This window comes from Phyllopteryx taeniolatus, chromosome 2, assembly GCF_024500385.1.
Source record: "Phyllopteryx taeniolatus isolate TA_2022b chromosome 2, UOR_Ptae_1.2, whole genome shotgun sequence".
Classification (NCBI taxonomy): domain Eukaryota; kingdom Metazoa; phylum Chordata; class Actinopteri; order Syngnathiformes; family Syngnathidae; genus Phyllopteryx; species Phyllopteryx taeniolatus.
The window spans coordinates 5,124,075-5,139,923 of NC_084503.1; the positions used below are offsets into that span (position 1 = coordinate 5,124,075).

The following is a 15,849-nucleotide window of genomic DNA, read 5'->3' on the forward strand; positions in this document are numbered from 1 at the left end:
AACCACTCGCGCAAATTTTAAAATGAACTCAAAACAATATTTTAGGACCGTTAGATGCCCCATGAAAGCCATTAAAATCTTGGCTGTATGTTGTCTTTGTAATGTATTTTTGTATTATGATATTGTGTCTTTTTGCCACTTATTGTGCACCCCCCCCCCCCCCCCCCCCCCCCGGCAATTGTAAGTTCTGTTTTCTGAATAAATATTAACCATCACCTTCCATCAGAATCAATTTTTTTCCTACTGTTTGACGCATGAGTCAAAATGAATCTGTGACATTGCAAAACGACCGGATCAGATTTTTGTAGAAACAAAACTCGTGATTCAAGTGCCTGCCCACTTTGTTTTTGGTACACGCCCACTCAACTCAGCTGAACATCACGGAATTTCCGGGTTTGAAGCGAGCAAGTCTCAGCCTCTGCCAAGCCAAAAGTACAGTCTTTGAACACGTGGCTGCCACAAGACGCGGTGATATCACCAAGGACCAATCAGAGCAAAGCTGTTTTACATATTTAAATTCGAAATATATATGTTTTTTATTTACAGAAAAAAAAAGCATCCAAACTAATCGGGAGAAGCGTCATCATGCAACAAGACAATGACCCAAAACACACTGCCAACACAACAAAGGACTTCATCAGGGGGGGAAAAGTGGAAGATCTTCAACTGGCCAAGTCAATCCCCGGACCTTAACCCAATAGAGCATGCATTTTACCTCCTGAGGAGGAAACTGAAGGGAGAAACCCCCAGAAACAAACAAGAACTGAAAGAGGCCTGGAAAAGCATTTCAAGTGAAGAATGCGACAGTCTAGTGAAGTCGCAGGCTTGATGCAATTATTGCAAGGAAGGGTTACGCCACCAAATATTCAGTGTTATTCACTTGAAGTTCATTCAATCGTGTCTGTTCCAATACTTTTGCTCACTTGGAAAGTGGGTGGCTTCAAACGAAAAAAAGTGCTCTCTCGAAGAGACTCTTCAGCCCAAAAATCACAGCCGATACCAAACCCTGACTTTATTCGGTATCTAATCGGTACCAAAACGTGTTTTTTCATCAAGGCAGCGCCCGCCGCCTGCATCACAGTAACATATTATATAAACATGTTCTATAATAGCAGAGTTGTTTCTTTTTTTTTTTTTTTTTTTTTTAAAGAATAGCTCAAAGATGATGTGCTTACCGGGCCTGGGTGCTGGAGTCCGCCACACGATGATCTCCCGCTCGATGTTGCATCATCAATTTTCAATCTTATTTCCTGCGCAACTATAAATTTGAGGCTTTTCAATAGCATGCAATACGGCCATCAATCATTTTTCAATGATCAACATCGATGTCAGCCAGAAATAGAGGATCTATCAACCACAATAGCCGGTCAAAAAAGGTACACGTCCCAAAAGATAAATACTGCAGTACCTCGTCGTGACACTTTCGTAAACCAGTTTAGCGCTTTCTATTTGATTTCGTGTTTTTTTATACACGACATTGCTGTTTTTTTTTTATTAAAAAAAATTTGATGACAGACTTTTTTTTTTTTTCTGAATTAAAACTGTTACAATGCGCTGCTCCGAACTATTACACACAATAGTTTAGAAAAAGAATAATTATAGGTTGTAAAGAACTGAAAATAGTCATTTGTCTAATTTGCAGCATTAGGAGCTCACATGTACTGAAATCGAAAGCTATTTCAGTCAAAACATCTTAACAGGTCACTTTACATTTGAACATAGGACATCCAATTTCATAGCAGCTTCGCAGTTATTTTTTTTTCTTCCAGAGTTTCTGCTTGAATTTATTTGCAGGATGCCAGCATGGCCTCGTAAAGCTCCAAAAGAGCTCAGCGGGTGCGAGATTCAAGAAGCAGACGAAACATTCCGAAACGCACATTAACGTTTAGATTCAACTGCTGTATAACTGCTATATAAACACCTCACAGTGGCAGCTGTGGTTTGTAAAGGGGGTTCTAGAGGTGTGAAGAGGAATATTTAAATCTTGCATATCTGACCTACCATCCACCTAAATGCCATATATCACCCCTTTTACCACTTCACTATTTTTATTTATTTTATCAATTACCTCAGATTTGCATTTTTTTCCCCCAAGCTTTGTGGCTTTTTGTTGTTCTCCATGTCTCCAAGCTCGGCCCACTATATAAAATCCCTACCTGTATATAGTGATTCAGGAAAAAGGAAACGAGTCATTGATTCCCAACACCGCCTCTGTTTCTCCAGTTTATTAAATCAGTTCATTGACCGCTGCTCTTCCCAACAGCGCACTTGTGTCTCTTAAACTGATCCTTTCGAAAGAATCTTTCATCACACACACTACAACTGAAAGGTTTCTCACCAGTGTGTGTTCTTGTGTGTATTCTTAAATCTACATTCTGAGTGAATCTTTTACCACAAACTAAGCAAGCCAAAGGTTTCTCACCAGTGTGTGTTATTGTGTGTCGTGCTAAGGTTGCCTTTCTAGAGAATCTTTTACTGCAAATTGAGCAGGCAAACGGTTTTTCTCCAGTGTGTGTTCTTGTGTGTGTTTTTAAATCTGCATTCTGAGTGAATCTTTTACCACAAACTGAGCAGGCAAAAGCTTTTTCTCCAGTGTGTGCTCTTGTGTGGGTTGTTAAATTGATCTTTTGAGAGAATCTTTTACCACAAACTGAGCAAGCAAAAGGTTTTTCTTCTGTGTGCGTTCTTGTGTGCGTTCTTAAATTTGCTTTTAAAGAGAATCTTTTATCACAAAATGAGCATGCAAAAGGTTTTTCTCCAGTGTGTGTTCTGGTGTGCATTCTTAAATCTACATTCTGAGTGAATCTTTTCCCACAAACTAAGCAAGCAAAAGGTTTTTCACCAGTGTGTGTTATTGTGTGTCTTGTTAAAGTTGCCTTTAAAGAGTATCTTTTCTCACAAACTAAGCAGGTGAAAGGCTTTTCTCCAGTGTGTGTTCTTGTGTGTCTTGTTAAATTTGCCTTTATCGAGTATCTTTTCTCACAAACTAAGCAGGCAAACGGTTTTTCTCCAGTGTGTGTTCTTGTGTGTCTTGTTAAATTTGTCTTTAAGGAGAATCTTTTACCACAAACTAAGCAGGCAAAAGGTTTTTCTCCAGTGTGTGTTCTTGTGTGTGTTGTTAAATTTGTCTTTAAAGAGAATCTTTTACCACAAACAAAGCAGGCAAAAGGTTTTTCTCCAGTGTGTGTGTTGGTGTGTTTTTTCAACAATGACTCGTTGTAAAAAGTTTTGTCACAATGAGAACACTGGATGTATTTGTTGTCAGTGTGACATGTCATTTCACCTCTAGCGTGTTCACCGTCATCATAATCGGAAGAGCATACTGTGATGTCGTCACTATCTGACAGTGGTGTGAAGAGGCCGTCTGCTAGTGATCCTCCACAGTGGTCGCCATCACTTTCTTCACCCTTCACAATAACAGTCAACGGAAGCTTGATGATCTCCTTCTCCAGCGCTTCCTCTTTAATGTGAGGAGACCTGGGCTCCTCTTCCTTTTTGATATGAGGAAGCTCTGGCTCCTCCTCTTTGATGTGGGAGCACTCTGGCTCCTGCTGCTCAGGACGAAGATCTTCTCCACTGATTTCTGCAGGACACAAGGGGGGAAAAAAAGAAGAAGAAAAAAAACATGGTTCGCTAGAGTCAAGTTTTGCTCAGTCAAGTCTCATGTTGTGTATTATTGTTTGTTAGGGAATCAGATTTGTGTAAAAAAATATCAATGTCACGATGGAATAATTTTCAGAATTGATAGTTTTATTATCTGCATTATTTGGAACGTCACGTGACCAAACCCGTAAGATGTAACAAACAAATTGTGGGGGTTTTCAGGGGCTAGAAATATGAATAGATGAACGGCATTTCATTTCATTTTAATATGGGAAATGTTACACGATACGCAAGGAATTTGAGTTTAAAAAACGAATTTAGGTCAAAGACCCACATAGTTATTTGTGTAAATGAGCGTCAGTGATTATAACTAGAAACAAGAAACGAGCACAAGGATTGATTTAGTAAACAAGTGAGCGCGAGAGGTGACCCAACCTGCTCTCTGCAACAAATCCCGAGCTTGCAGCTCCAGTAGTTGATGTTCGGTCTCTTCCGCTCGAGAAATGTCTTCCCCGTACTCTTCTTCCTTCACACTTCTGGCACACATTTTTTTTTATGTGACCATTGCAATACTTTTCAGTCACACTCGAGCTCCGCTAAGCCATGTGTCGCGAACAATCGCGCGTCTCTTTGTTAGCGGCTAGCAAGCTAAGCTAAGCTAAACGCGCTCGAGAAACTTCAGCGTGCACCGAGACGAGTTTATCTGGACACGAAGATTTAACTTATGTCGTCTTCGGAGAAGAGAAGTGACGGACGTCCTGTTTCGAGGATGCAGTCCGTTCAGTACTGATTGAAGAAGGATTATTTAGCGAATTACTGGAGGCGTCTGTGGTTAAGCAACACGTATACGGAAGTAGCTCTGCAGTGGACGTAGTACGGCAAGTCCACTTGGACAAACTAAGGCTTGTGCCTCACGTTCGGGAGAGGCAGCCGTAGATAGAAGCTACAGATAGAAAAATAGAAAGGGCTAAGTGTTTCTAAACACAGCAGGGGTTTATTCCTAAAAGATGGATTTACTTTTGTAAACCACTGTAACTGTAAATCACAACTCCCTGAATTTTGAAGCGATTTTCATGCGCTTTGTTTTGTTACCAACATCAAAATAGCAAAAAGACGTGCATTGGAAGTCACTTCAAATATTTTTCCTTTTATGGAAATAGTTAGTCGTCACCACGGTAAGGCCTTATCGTGGTGGAGGGGTTTATGTGTCCCAATTATCCCAGGAGCTAAGTTGTCTGGGGCTTCACGCCCCTGGCAGGGTCACCCATGGCAAACAGATCCGAGGTGAGGGACCAGACAAAGCACGGCTAAAAGACCCCTATGATGAAAACTATAAATGGATCTAGGTTTCCCTTGCCCGGACGCGGGTCCCCGGGGCCCCCCTCTGGAGCCAGGCCTGGAGGTGGGGCTCGAAGGCGACCGCCTGGTGGCCGGGCCTGCACCATTGAGGCCCGGCCGGGCACAGCCCGAAACGGTATTGTGGGTCCCCCTTCCCATGGGCCCACCACCTGTGGGAGGGGCCATTGGGATCGGGTGTATTGTGAGCTGGGCGGTGACTGAAGGCGGGGACCTCGGCGATCCTACAGAAGCTGGCTCTAGGGACGTGGAATGTCACCTCTCTGGCAGGGAAGGAGCCCGAGCTGGTGTGTGAGGTCAAGAAGTTCCGACTAGATACAGTCGGGCTCACCTCCACACAGAGCTTGGGCTCTGTATCAGTCCTCTCGAGAGGGGTTGGACTCTTTTCCACTCTGGAGTTGCCCACCGTGAGAGGCACCGAGCAGGTGTGGGTATACTTATTGCCCCCCGGCTCAGCGCCTGTACGTCGGGGTTCACCCCGGTGGACGAGAGGGGAGCCTCCCTCCGCCTTCGGGTGGGGGGGATGAGTCCTGACTGTTGTTTGTGCCTATGCACCAAACAGCAGTTCAGAGTACCCACCCTTTCTGGAGTCCTTGGAGGGGGTGCTGGAGAGCGCTCCCGCTGGGGACGCCATCGTTCTGCTGGGGGACTGGGAGGAACGGCCCCCCCGATAAGAACCCGAGCGGTGTTCTGTTATTGGACTTCTGTGCTCATCACGGATTGTCCATAACGAACACCAAGTCCACACGTGCACTTGGCACCAGGACACCCAAGGTCGCAGTTCGATGATCGACTTTATGCTCGTGTCATCGGACTTGCGGCCGCATGTCTTGAACACTCGGGTGAAGAGAGGGGCGGAGGTGTCAACTGATCACCACCTGGTGGTGAGTTGGCTCCGATGGTGGGGGAAGATGCCGGTCCAACGTGGCAGGCCCAAACGTATTGTGAGGGTCTGCTGGGAACGTCTGGCAGAATCCCCTGTCAGAAGGAGTTTCAACTCCCACCTCCGGCAGAACTTCACCGACGTCTTGGGAAACGCGGGGGACATCGAGTCCGAGTGGACCATGTTCTGCGCCTCCATTGCCGAGGCGGCCGACCGGAGCAGTGGCCGTAAGGCAATCCCCGAACCCGTTGGTGGACACCAACGGTGAGGGATGTCGTTAAGCTGAAGAAGGAGTCCTATCGGGCCTTTTTGGACTGTGAGACTCCTGAGGCAGCTGATGGGTACCGGCTAGCCAAGCGGAATGCAGCTTTGGTGGTCGCTGAAGCAAAAACTCGGGTATGGGAGGAGTTCGTGAGGCCATGGAGAAAGACCTCCGGACGACTTCAAGGACATTCTGGTCCACCATCTGGCATCTCAGGAGAGGAAAGCAGTGCACCACCAACACTGTGTATAGTGGGGATGGGGCGCTGCTGACCTCGAGTCGGGACGTTGTGAGCCGGTGGGGAGAATACTTCGAAGACCTTCTCAATTCCACCGACAACCTTCCCATGAGGAAGCAGAGTCTGGGTTCTCTGAGGCGGGCTCTCCTATCTCCGGGGTTGAGGTCACCGAGGTGGTTAAAAAGCTCCTTGGTGGCAAGGCCCCGAGGGTGGATGAGATTCGCCCGGAGTTCCTAAAGGCTCTGGATGTTGTGGGGCTGTCCTGGTTGACACGCCTGTGCAACATCGCGTGGACATCGGGGACAGTGCCTCTGGATTGGCAGACTGGGGTGGTGGTGCTCCATTTTAAGAAGGGGGACCGGAGGGTGTGTTCCAACTACAGGGGGATAACACTCCTCAGCCTCCCTGGTAAGGTCTATTCAGGGGTGCTGGAGAGGATGGTCCGTCGGGAAGTCGAATCTCATATTTACTGGTCGATCTACGTTCCTACCCTCACCTATGGTCACGAGCTGTGGGTCGTGACCAAAAGAACAAGATCCTGGATGCAAGCGGCCGAAATGAGTTTCCTCCGCAGGGTGTCCAGACTCTCCCTTAGAGATAGGGTGAGAAGCTCGGTCATCCGGAAGGTTCTCAGAGTAGAGCCGCTGCTCCTCTACATCGAGAGGAACCAAATGAGGTGGCTGGGGCATCTGATTCGGATCCCTCCCGGACACCTCCTTGGTGGGGTGTTCCGGGCACGTCCCACCGGGAGGAGACCCTGGGGATGACACAGGACACGCCGGAGAGACTACATCCTTTGGCTGGCCTGGGAACGCCTAGAGATTCCCCCGGAAGAGCTGGATGAAGTGGCTGAGGAGAGGGAAGTCTGGGCGTCCCTGCTAAAGCTACTGCCCCCGCAACCCGACCTGGGATAAGCGGTAGAAAATGGATGGATGGATGGATGGATATATATATTATATTATATTATATTATATTATATTATATTATATTATATTATATTATATTATATTATATTATATTATATTATATTATATACGCTCATATAATAATCCCAAGGTTTTTTTTATGACAGGAAAATCTCGGGAGTTGGTTGACATGATGATTAGGAGAAAGGTTGATCAATTGTGTGTCCAGGAGAGCAGGTGGAAAGGCAGCAAGGCTCGAAGTTTAGGGGCAGGGTTGAAATTATTTGACCATGGTGTAGATGGGAAGAGAAATGGACTAGGGGTTATTTTAAAAGAAGAGTTGGCTAAGAATGTATTGGAGGTGAAAAGAGTATCAGATCAAGTGATGAGGCTGAAACTTGAACTTGAGGGTGTTATGTGTCATGTGATTAGCGGCTATGCCCCACAGGTAGGATGTGACCGAGAGGCGAAAGAGAAATTCTGGAAGGAGCGAGACGAAGTAGTTCTGAGCATCCCAGACAGAGAGAGAGTCGTGATTGGTGCAGATTGTAATGGACATGTTGGTGAAGGAAACGGGTGATGAAGAAGTGATGGGTAAGTACGGCATCCAGGAAAGGAACTTGGAGGGACAGATGGTTGTAGACTTTGCAAAAAGCATGGAAATGGCTGTAGTGAAGACTTTCTTCCAGAAGAGGCAGGAACATAGGGTGACCTCCAAGAGCGGAGGTAGAAGCACGCAGGTGGAGAACATCTTGTGCAGATGATGTCATCTGAAGGAGGTTACCGACTGTAAGGTAGTGGTAGGGGAGAGTGTGGCTAGACAGCATAGGATGGTGGTGTGTAAGATGACTCTGGTGGTGGGGAGGAAGATTAGGAAGACAAAGGCAGAGCAGAGAACCATGTGGTGGAAGCTGAGACAGGACGAGTGTTGTGCAGCTTTTCAGGAAGAGGTGAGACAGGCTCTTGGTGGACGGGAGGAGCTTCCAGAAGACCGGACCACTGCAGCCAAGGTGATCAGAGAGGCAGGCAGGAGAGTACTTGGTGTATCTTCTGGCAGGAAAGGAGAGAAGGAGACTTGGTGGTGGAACCTCACAGTACAGGAAATCATACAAGGAAAGAGGTTAGCTTAGAAGAAGTGGGACACTGAGAGGACCGAGGAGAGGCGAAAGGAATACATTGAGATGCGACACAGGGCAAAGGTCAAACAAGAGGCATGTGATGACATGCATGGCAGGTTGGACACTAAAGAAGGAGAAAAGGAACTATACAGGCTGGCCAGACAGAGGGATAGAGATGGGAAGGATGTGCAGCAGGTTAGGGTGATTAAGGATAGAGATGGAAATGTGTTGACTGGTGCCAGCAGTGTGCTACCTAGATGGAAAGAATACTTCGAGGAGTTGATGAATGAGGAAAATGAGAGAGAAGGGAGAGTAGAAGAGGCAAGTGTGGTGGACCAGGAAGTGGCAATGATTAGTAAGGGGGAAGTTAGAAAGGCATTAAAGAGGATAAAAAATGGAAAGGCAGTTGGTCCGGATGACATTCCTGTGGAGGTATGGAAGCATCTAGGAGAGGTGGCTGTGGAGTTTTTGACCAGCTTGTTCAATAGAATTCTAGCGGGTGAGAAGATGCCTGAGGAATGGAGGAAAAGTGTGCTGGTGCCCATTTTTAAGAACAAGGGTGATGTGCAGAGCTGTGGGAACTAGAGAGGAATAAAGTGGATGAGCCACACAATGAAGTTATGGGAAAGAGTAGTGGAGGCTAGACTCAGGACAGAAGTGAGTATTTGCCAGCAACAGTATGGTTTCATGCCTAGAAAGAGTACCACAGATGCATTATTTGCGTTGAGGATGTTGATGGAAAAGTACAGAGAAGGTCAGAAGGAGCTACATTAGTCGAAGTAAGACAGAATATATGTGCATGAAGGAGAGGGGTGGTGGGGGAAGAGTGAGGCTACAGGGAGAAGAGATAGCAAGGGTGGAGGACATGAAATACTTGGGGTCAATGGTCCAGAGCAATGGTGAGTGTGGTCCGGAAGTGAAGAAACGGGTCCAAGCAGGTTGGAACGGTGGAGGAAGGTGTCAGGTGTGTTGTGTGACAGAAGAGTCTCTGCTAGGATGAAGGGGAAAGTGTATGAAACAGTGGTGAGGCCAGCCATGATGGACGGATTAGAGACAGCGGCACTGAAGAGACAACAGGAAGCAGAGCTGGAGGAGGCGGAATTGAAGATGTTGACTTGCATTGTACGCCACTGTTTTAACTGATGGTTGAAAAGATAACAATGGAATGGGAGAACAGCTTTCGCATGCGTCATTCCAGAGTTAAATATGAACATTCGGGAACGGACATCAGATCACTTGCAAGCACGATGGCACTACAGCTGGTTGAACAAAACAGGTTCAAGCCGGTTGGAGTCTGTTCATATTGTATAGATTAAGTCATGTGAAGAACATAATCAAAACAGAATGGCAACAACTTTGGAATGGAGGTCACACTGGACGGCATTTCTATAAATTACAGCAGGCGGTGGGGGCATGAAGGCAGTGGGGGCAAACGATCATAACAAGATGAAGATGAGGACATACTTGGGTTAACAACGCATTGCATGCGGGTTGCGTGGTAGGTGTTTTTGTGAATGCGGAGTGTTGAACATGTTCTTTGTTCTTGTCAAACGTATGAAATAAGTCGAGGGAGGCTAAGAAATGAGGTGAAGAAAAGTGGGGTTCCACTATTTGGAAGAAATGAAAGGAATTCTTGATTTTGCTCCCTTGTACTGTACATATGTGTGCACAGTAGATGGCGCTAATGCACCTCAAAGGCTCCGAACCCGGGGCCTTACCGGAGGTCAACTGGGTCACCGCAGTCGTTAATTCCTTCAGAGAAATGTCAGAGCGCAGGACATCTGTTGGCAAAACATTTCCACTTGACTTTTTCCCACTGATTTAAGGAGGAAAAAAAAAAAACATCCTTCTTAGCTCTCCAATGACGACAAAATAATTGCAAAATTTCCCCCCAGTCTTCTGTGCATTTAAAGATGCAACCCGTAAAGAGTTCATATTACTAAAAGAAAGAAAAACCCAACCAGCCAAAGACAACAGCAGAGGAAACATGAGTTCCAATTTCTAATTTCATGATCAACACTCAATTTTTTTCTGTCTGTTACCACTTCAAATTTTCCGAGCAGCAGTCACATGCTTCCTCTCTTACGAACTGTCTAACATCTGGAAAATATGCGTGTACATCCACCGGTTGGATGTACACAGAAGGAGCAGAAGAAGAAGGAGAAGAAGAAGAAGAAGGAGGAGGAGGAGGAGGAGGAGGAGGAGGAGAAGAAGCAGAAGCAGCAAAGAAGAAGAAGGAGAAGAAGAAAACCAAGAAGAAGAAGAAAACCAAGAAGAAGAAGAAAAACAAGAAGAAGAAAAACAAGACGAAGAAGAAGCAGCAGCAGCCGCCGCCGCCGCCGCCGCAGCAGCGCTTGGCTCAATATTTCTTCCTAATGCTTACTGAACAAACTAAAGCCTTTACACCGGACCTCAATCACTACTCTTCGTGTCCGGCGAATCTCGTCTCGGTGCACGTTGAAGCTTAGCTTAGCTTATTTTAGCTTAGTTCAGCTTAGCTTGCTAGCCGCCTGCCAACAAAGAGACGCCTTTGTTCGCAACACATCGCTGAGCAGAGATCGAGCGTGAGTGTAAAGTGTTGCGGTCGTCGTGCGAACATGTGCGCACAGAGTGCGAAAGGGGAAGAGTGCGAGAGGCAAATTTGTCGGAGAGAAGAGAGCGACCGTCAGCTTCTGGACGCCGTTTGCGAGCTGCAACCTCGAGATGCGTCCCAAAGTTTGTTCACTTCTTGCTCTCACTTGTGTTCGTGTTTTCAGTCCTCATCGCTGGCATACATTGACACAACTATCTTCATGGTACAATGCATTGACTCGCGAGTTGAAGTCGTTTCGTGACCAAGCTCGTACGTCAAAGTCCTGGCAGCTAACAAACTAGCAAATACAATTTTCCTCATTTAAAATGAAATGAAATGCCATTCATCTGTTCCAGCCCTGAAAAAAAAAAACAACCAAGATTTGTATGATGTGTTACGTGTTTGGTCACGTGACGGATAATCCATTCTACAAATATTTGTCAGCGTCAGCCCTAATTCCTTTGTGTTTATTCAAACAGACGTGAACATAATTGCGGCCCCTTCCTCGCCCGACGCGAACCAAGCAGACGATCTCGAAACGTCCTTTTCATTTACTGGGCGCTTCTGGCGGAAATACAAAAATGACATCTAGAAGTGGAAATAATGCAGCTTTTACCCACTCGCCATCAGACTCCCGGACAAATGACGTCACAATCTGTGAATTACGCTCTGCGTGCGTGTTTAGCTTGAAGGTTCATCATTAATCATAATATCAGTGCTAATCTTGTAAACATGTCTGGCAACAAGTAAAACGTCGTAACACCTGAATGTACAAACAATATTACGCAACATCAACGTCACAGCATGAGACTTTGACTGAGCAAAGCTTGACTTGAGCAAACTGTGTGTGTTTTTCTTCTTGGGTTCTGTAGACGTCACTGAAGAAGATCTTTGTCCTGAGCGGCAGGAACCAGAATCTTCCCACATTAAAGGGGAGGAGCCAGAGCTTCCTCCTCTCAAAAAGGAAGAGCAACCCAAGTCTCTTCACATTAAAGAGGAAGAGGAGGAGGAGGAGATCATCAAGTTTCCATTGACTGTCGTTGTCAAGAGTGAAGTAGGTGATGGAGACCATTGTGGAGGATCTCAATCACGCAGCCTCTTAGCTCCACTGTCAGATAGTGACGACATAACGTCGCACTCTTCTGACTATGGTGATGATGATGATGATGAACAACGACCTTTGAAAGGTGATTTGACATGCCCCACTGACAACAAATGCATCCACTGTTCTCACTGTGACAAAACATTTTACAACAAGTCGTCATTAAAAAAACACACAAGGACACACACTGGAGAAAAACCTTTTGCCTGCTTAGTTTGTGGTAAAAGGTTCTCAAAAAAGATCAATTTAACAACGCACACAAGAACGCACACAGGAGAAAAACCGTTTACCTGCTCGGTTTGTGGTAAAAGATTCTCAAGAAAGGCAACTTTAACAAAACACACAGTAACACACACTGGAGAAAAACCTTTTTCTTGCGTAGTTTGTGGTAAAAGATTCACTCAGAATGTCGATTTAAGAATACACACAAGAACACACACTGGAGAAAAACCTTTTGACTGCTCAGTTTGCGGGAAAAGATTTTCTTTTAAGGCAAATTTAACGATGCACACAAGAACACACACAGGGGAAAAACCTTTTTCCTGCTTAGTTTGTGGTAAAAGATTCACCAAAAAGATCAATTTAACAAAACACACGAGAACACACACCGGGGAAAAACCTTTTGCCTGCTTAGCTTGTGATAAAAGATTCACTCAGAATGCAGATTTAATAATACACACAAGAACACACACTGGAGAAAAACCTTTTGCCTGCTTACTTTGTAGTAAAAGATTCTCTTTCAAGTCAAGTTTAACAATGCACACGAGAACACACACTGGTGAGAAACCTTTTGCCTGCTTAGTTTGTGGTCAAAGATTTTCTGGAAAGAAACATTTAACAAGACACACAAAAACACACAGTGGTGAGAAACCTTTTGCCTGCTCAGTTTGCGGTCAAAGATTCTCTCGTAAGGAACGTTTAATATTACACACAAGAACACATACTGGCGAGAAACCTTTTGCCTGCTCAATTTGTGGCCAAAGATTTACTCAAAAGAAACATTTGACAAGACACACAAGAACACACACTGGTGAGAAACCATTCAGTTGCAGCGTGTGTGAAAAAAGATTCAATGAAAAGTGTCAGGTGAAAAGACACAAGTGTGCTGGTGAGGCGGCAAAATAAACCGTGAAGCAACTGAGGCTGTTTTGGTTGTCATTGACTCACTCCCTACTCTCAAATCAACCGGATGGGAATTTTGATGTCAGGGACGATACGTTGACGAAGCTTGGAGGAATTCTAGACGTGAACACTCCAAACTGGTTCAAGTAAATAAGCTAATAGGCGAGATCATGAGAGTATAGAACGGAACTACTGCAGAGTAAACACAACCATTGTGAATAAGGAATTTTTTATATATATATATATATATATATATATATATATATATATATATTATTTTTCTTTTTTTTTTTGCTGAAGTGATCAACTGCACCCAACTAGCTAAATAAAGAGCAGGAAAAATAGTTAAATGGTCAAGAATTGAAATGTTAGAATGATGAAAAGAAATTAGCAATTATTAAAATATGACATACACACAAAAACAAAGCTGTGGTGAAAGGTATTGATATTAAAATAATGCTTGTGCAACACATTCTCAAGTAACTCAGGAAATGTTTATGAATCAAGAAATGTGGCTTAAATGAAATGATTGTTGTGGGAAACATGAAAATGGAGCCATGTAAAGGAATGGAATCGATTATTATGTCATTACAACATGTAAAAAGGTAAGAGGCTAATCAAAGAGAAGTATAATCTAAGATCTTTGTTTCTTTCTTTACTGCTTTTAAAAATGAAAACAATGTGGGTTGTAAGCCATTGCAGTAATCATTACAGATCATTGGGTGGCGCTAATGTGCTACCGTAGTGAGCAAAACTAGTCCAATTGGTATCGAAGGACAAAATGTACTGCTGCCTTCCATTTTTTTTGTTTGGATCTTTTTTCTTTTTTTGTAACAACCAGTCTTGTTCGTATATGTCCAATAAAGTTTAAAAAAAAAAAAAAAAAAAAAACCTGTTCAGCATCGCCTACCCACTCTAACTACAATGCGCTGTGTTTTTTAACATTGATTTTATTCTTTTGTCAATGCCGTATTTATTTGATGTAGTGTCCTTCAGGGGGTCTAATTATTAAATTGATGTAACTTTTGTGTGCACTCATTTTAAATTGAATTATTTAAGTGCAGATTATTTTCCTATATTCAAGCATATTACATTTTTGATATTTCAATGTTGATCATACAATCCCAATTCCAATGAAGTTGGGACGTTGTGTTAAAGATAAATGAAAACAGTATACAATGATTTGCAAATCATGTGCAACCTATATTTAATTGAATCCACTACAAAGACAAGATATTTCATGTTCAAACTGATGGATTGTTTTTAGCAAATAATCATGAACTTAGAATTTGATGGCTGCAACACGTTCCCAAAAAGCTGGGACAGGGTCATGTTTACCACTGTGTTACATCACCTTTTCTTTGAACAACATTCAATAAACGTTTGGGAAGTGAGGACACGAATTGTTGAAGTTTTGTAGGTGGAATTCTTTCCCATTCTTGCTCAATGTACAGCTTCAGCCGTTCAACAGTCCGGGGTCTCCGTTGTTGTATTTTACGCTTCATAATGCGCCACACATTTTCAATGGGAGACAGGTCTGGACTGCAGGCAGGCCAGTCTCGTACCCGCACTTTTTTTACTACGAACCCACGCAGTTGTAACACGTGCAGAATGTGGTTTGGTATTGTCCTGCTGAAATAAGCAGGGGCGTCCATGAAAGACATTGCTTGGATGGCAGCATATGTTTCTCCAAAACCTGTATGTACCTTTCAGCATTAATGGTGCCTTCACAGATGTGAAAGTTACCCATGCCATTGGCACTAACACAGCCCTATACCATCACAGATGCTGGCTTTTGAACTTTGCGTCCGTAACAGTCCGGATGGTTCTTTTCCTCTTTGGCCCGGAGGACACGGCGTCCACAATTTCCAAAAACAATTTGAAATGCGGACTCGTCGGACCACAGAACACTTTTCCACTTTGCGTCGGTCCATCTTAGATGAGCTTGGGCCCAGAGAAGCTGGCGGCGTTTCTGGGTGTTGTTGATAAATGGCTTTTGCTTTGGATAGTAGAGTTTCAAGTTGCACTTACGGATGTAGCGCCGAACTGTATTTACTGACATTGGTTTTCTGAAGTGTTCCTGAGCCCACGTGGTGATATCCTTTACACATTGATGTCGGTTTTTGATGCAACGCCGCCTGAGGGATCGAAGGTCACGGCATTCAATGTTGGTTTTCGGCCTTGCCGCTTCGATGCAGTGATTTCTCCAGATTCTCTGAACCTTTCGATGATATTATGGACCGTAGATGATGAAATCCCTCAATTCCTTGCAATTGTACGTTGAGGAACATTGTCCTTAAATTGTTGGACTATTTTCTCCCGCACTTGTTGACAAAGAGGTGAACCTCGCCCCATCTTTGCTTGTGAATGACTGAGCAATTCAGGGAAGCAATCATGGCACCCACCTGTTCCCAATGAGCCTGTTCACCTGTGGGATGTTCCAAACAGGTGTTTGATGAGCCTTCCTCAACTTTCTCCGTCTTTTTTGCCACCTGTCCCAGCCTTTTTGGAACATGTTGCAGCCATAAAATTCTAAGTTCATGATTATTTGCTAAAGACAATCAAGTTGATCAGTTTGAACATTCAATATCTTGTCTTTTTAGTGTATTCAATTAAATATAGGTTGAACGTGATTTGCAAATCATTGTATTCCGTTTTTATTTATGTTTAACACGTCCCAACTTCATT

At 44.3% G+C, this 15,849-nt stretch overlaps 2 protein-coding genes across 2 annotated transcripts; one reads left to right on the forward strand and one right to left on the reverse strand.

The window, feature by feature from the left end:
* Positions 1 to 2,210: 2,210 nt before the first annotated feature.
* Positions 2,211 to 4,968, reverse strand: LOC133468908 (gastrula zinc finger protein XlCGF57.1-like). The gene is made up of 2 exons (XM_061755235.1): positions 4,039 to 4,968; positions 2,211 to 3,583 (listed from the first exon to the last, which is right to left on the reverse strand). Exons 1-2 carry the CDS (start codon positions 4,148 to 4,150, stop codon positions 2,238 to 2,240), a joined length of 1,458 nt encoding a protein of 485 aa, XP_061611219.1. The 5' UTR covers positions 4,151 to 4,968; the 3' UTR covers positions 2,211 to 2,237.
* A 5,683-nt stretch (positions 4,969 to 10,651) lies between these two features.
* Positions 10,652 to 13,177, forward strand: LOC133468905 (zinc finger protein OZF-like). Its single transcript, XM_061755223.1, has 2 exons — positions 10,652 to 11,080; positions 11,810 to 13,177. Exons 1-2 carry the CDS (start codon positions 10,963 to 10,965, stop codon positions 13,162 to 13,164), a joined length of 1,473 nt encoding a protein of 490 aa, XP_061611207.1. The 5' UTR covers positions 10,652 to 10,962; the 3' UTR covers positions 13,165 to 13,177.
* The last annotated feature ends 2,672 nt before the right edge of the window (positions 13,178 to 15,849 follow it).

Coding starts and splice junctions, on each gene's coding strand:
- LOC133468908 (XM_061755235.1), bottom strand. CDS start 4,150: ATGTGTGCCAGAAGTGTGAAGGAAGAAGAGTACGGGGAAGACATTTCT. Junction 3,584..4,038: donor GGATTTGTTGCAGAGAGCAG/GTTGGGTCACCT, acceptor TGTGTCCTGCAG/AAATCAGTGGAGAAGATCTT.
- LOC133468905 (XM_061755223.1), top strand. CDS start 10,963: ATGTGCGCACAGAGTGCGAAAGGGGAAGAGTGCGAGAGGCAAATTTGT. Junction 11,081..11,809: donor ACCTCGAGATGCGTCCCAAA/GTTTGTTCACTT, acceptor TGGGTTCTGTAG/ACGTCACTGAAGAAGATCTT.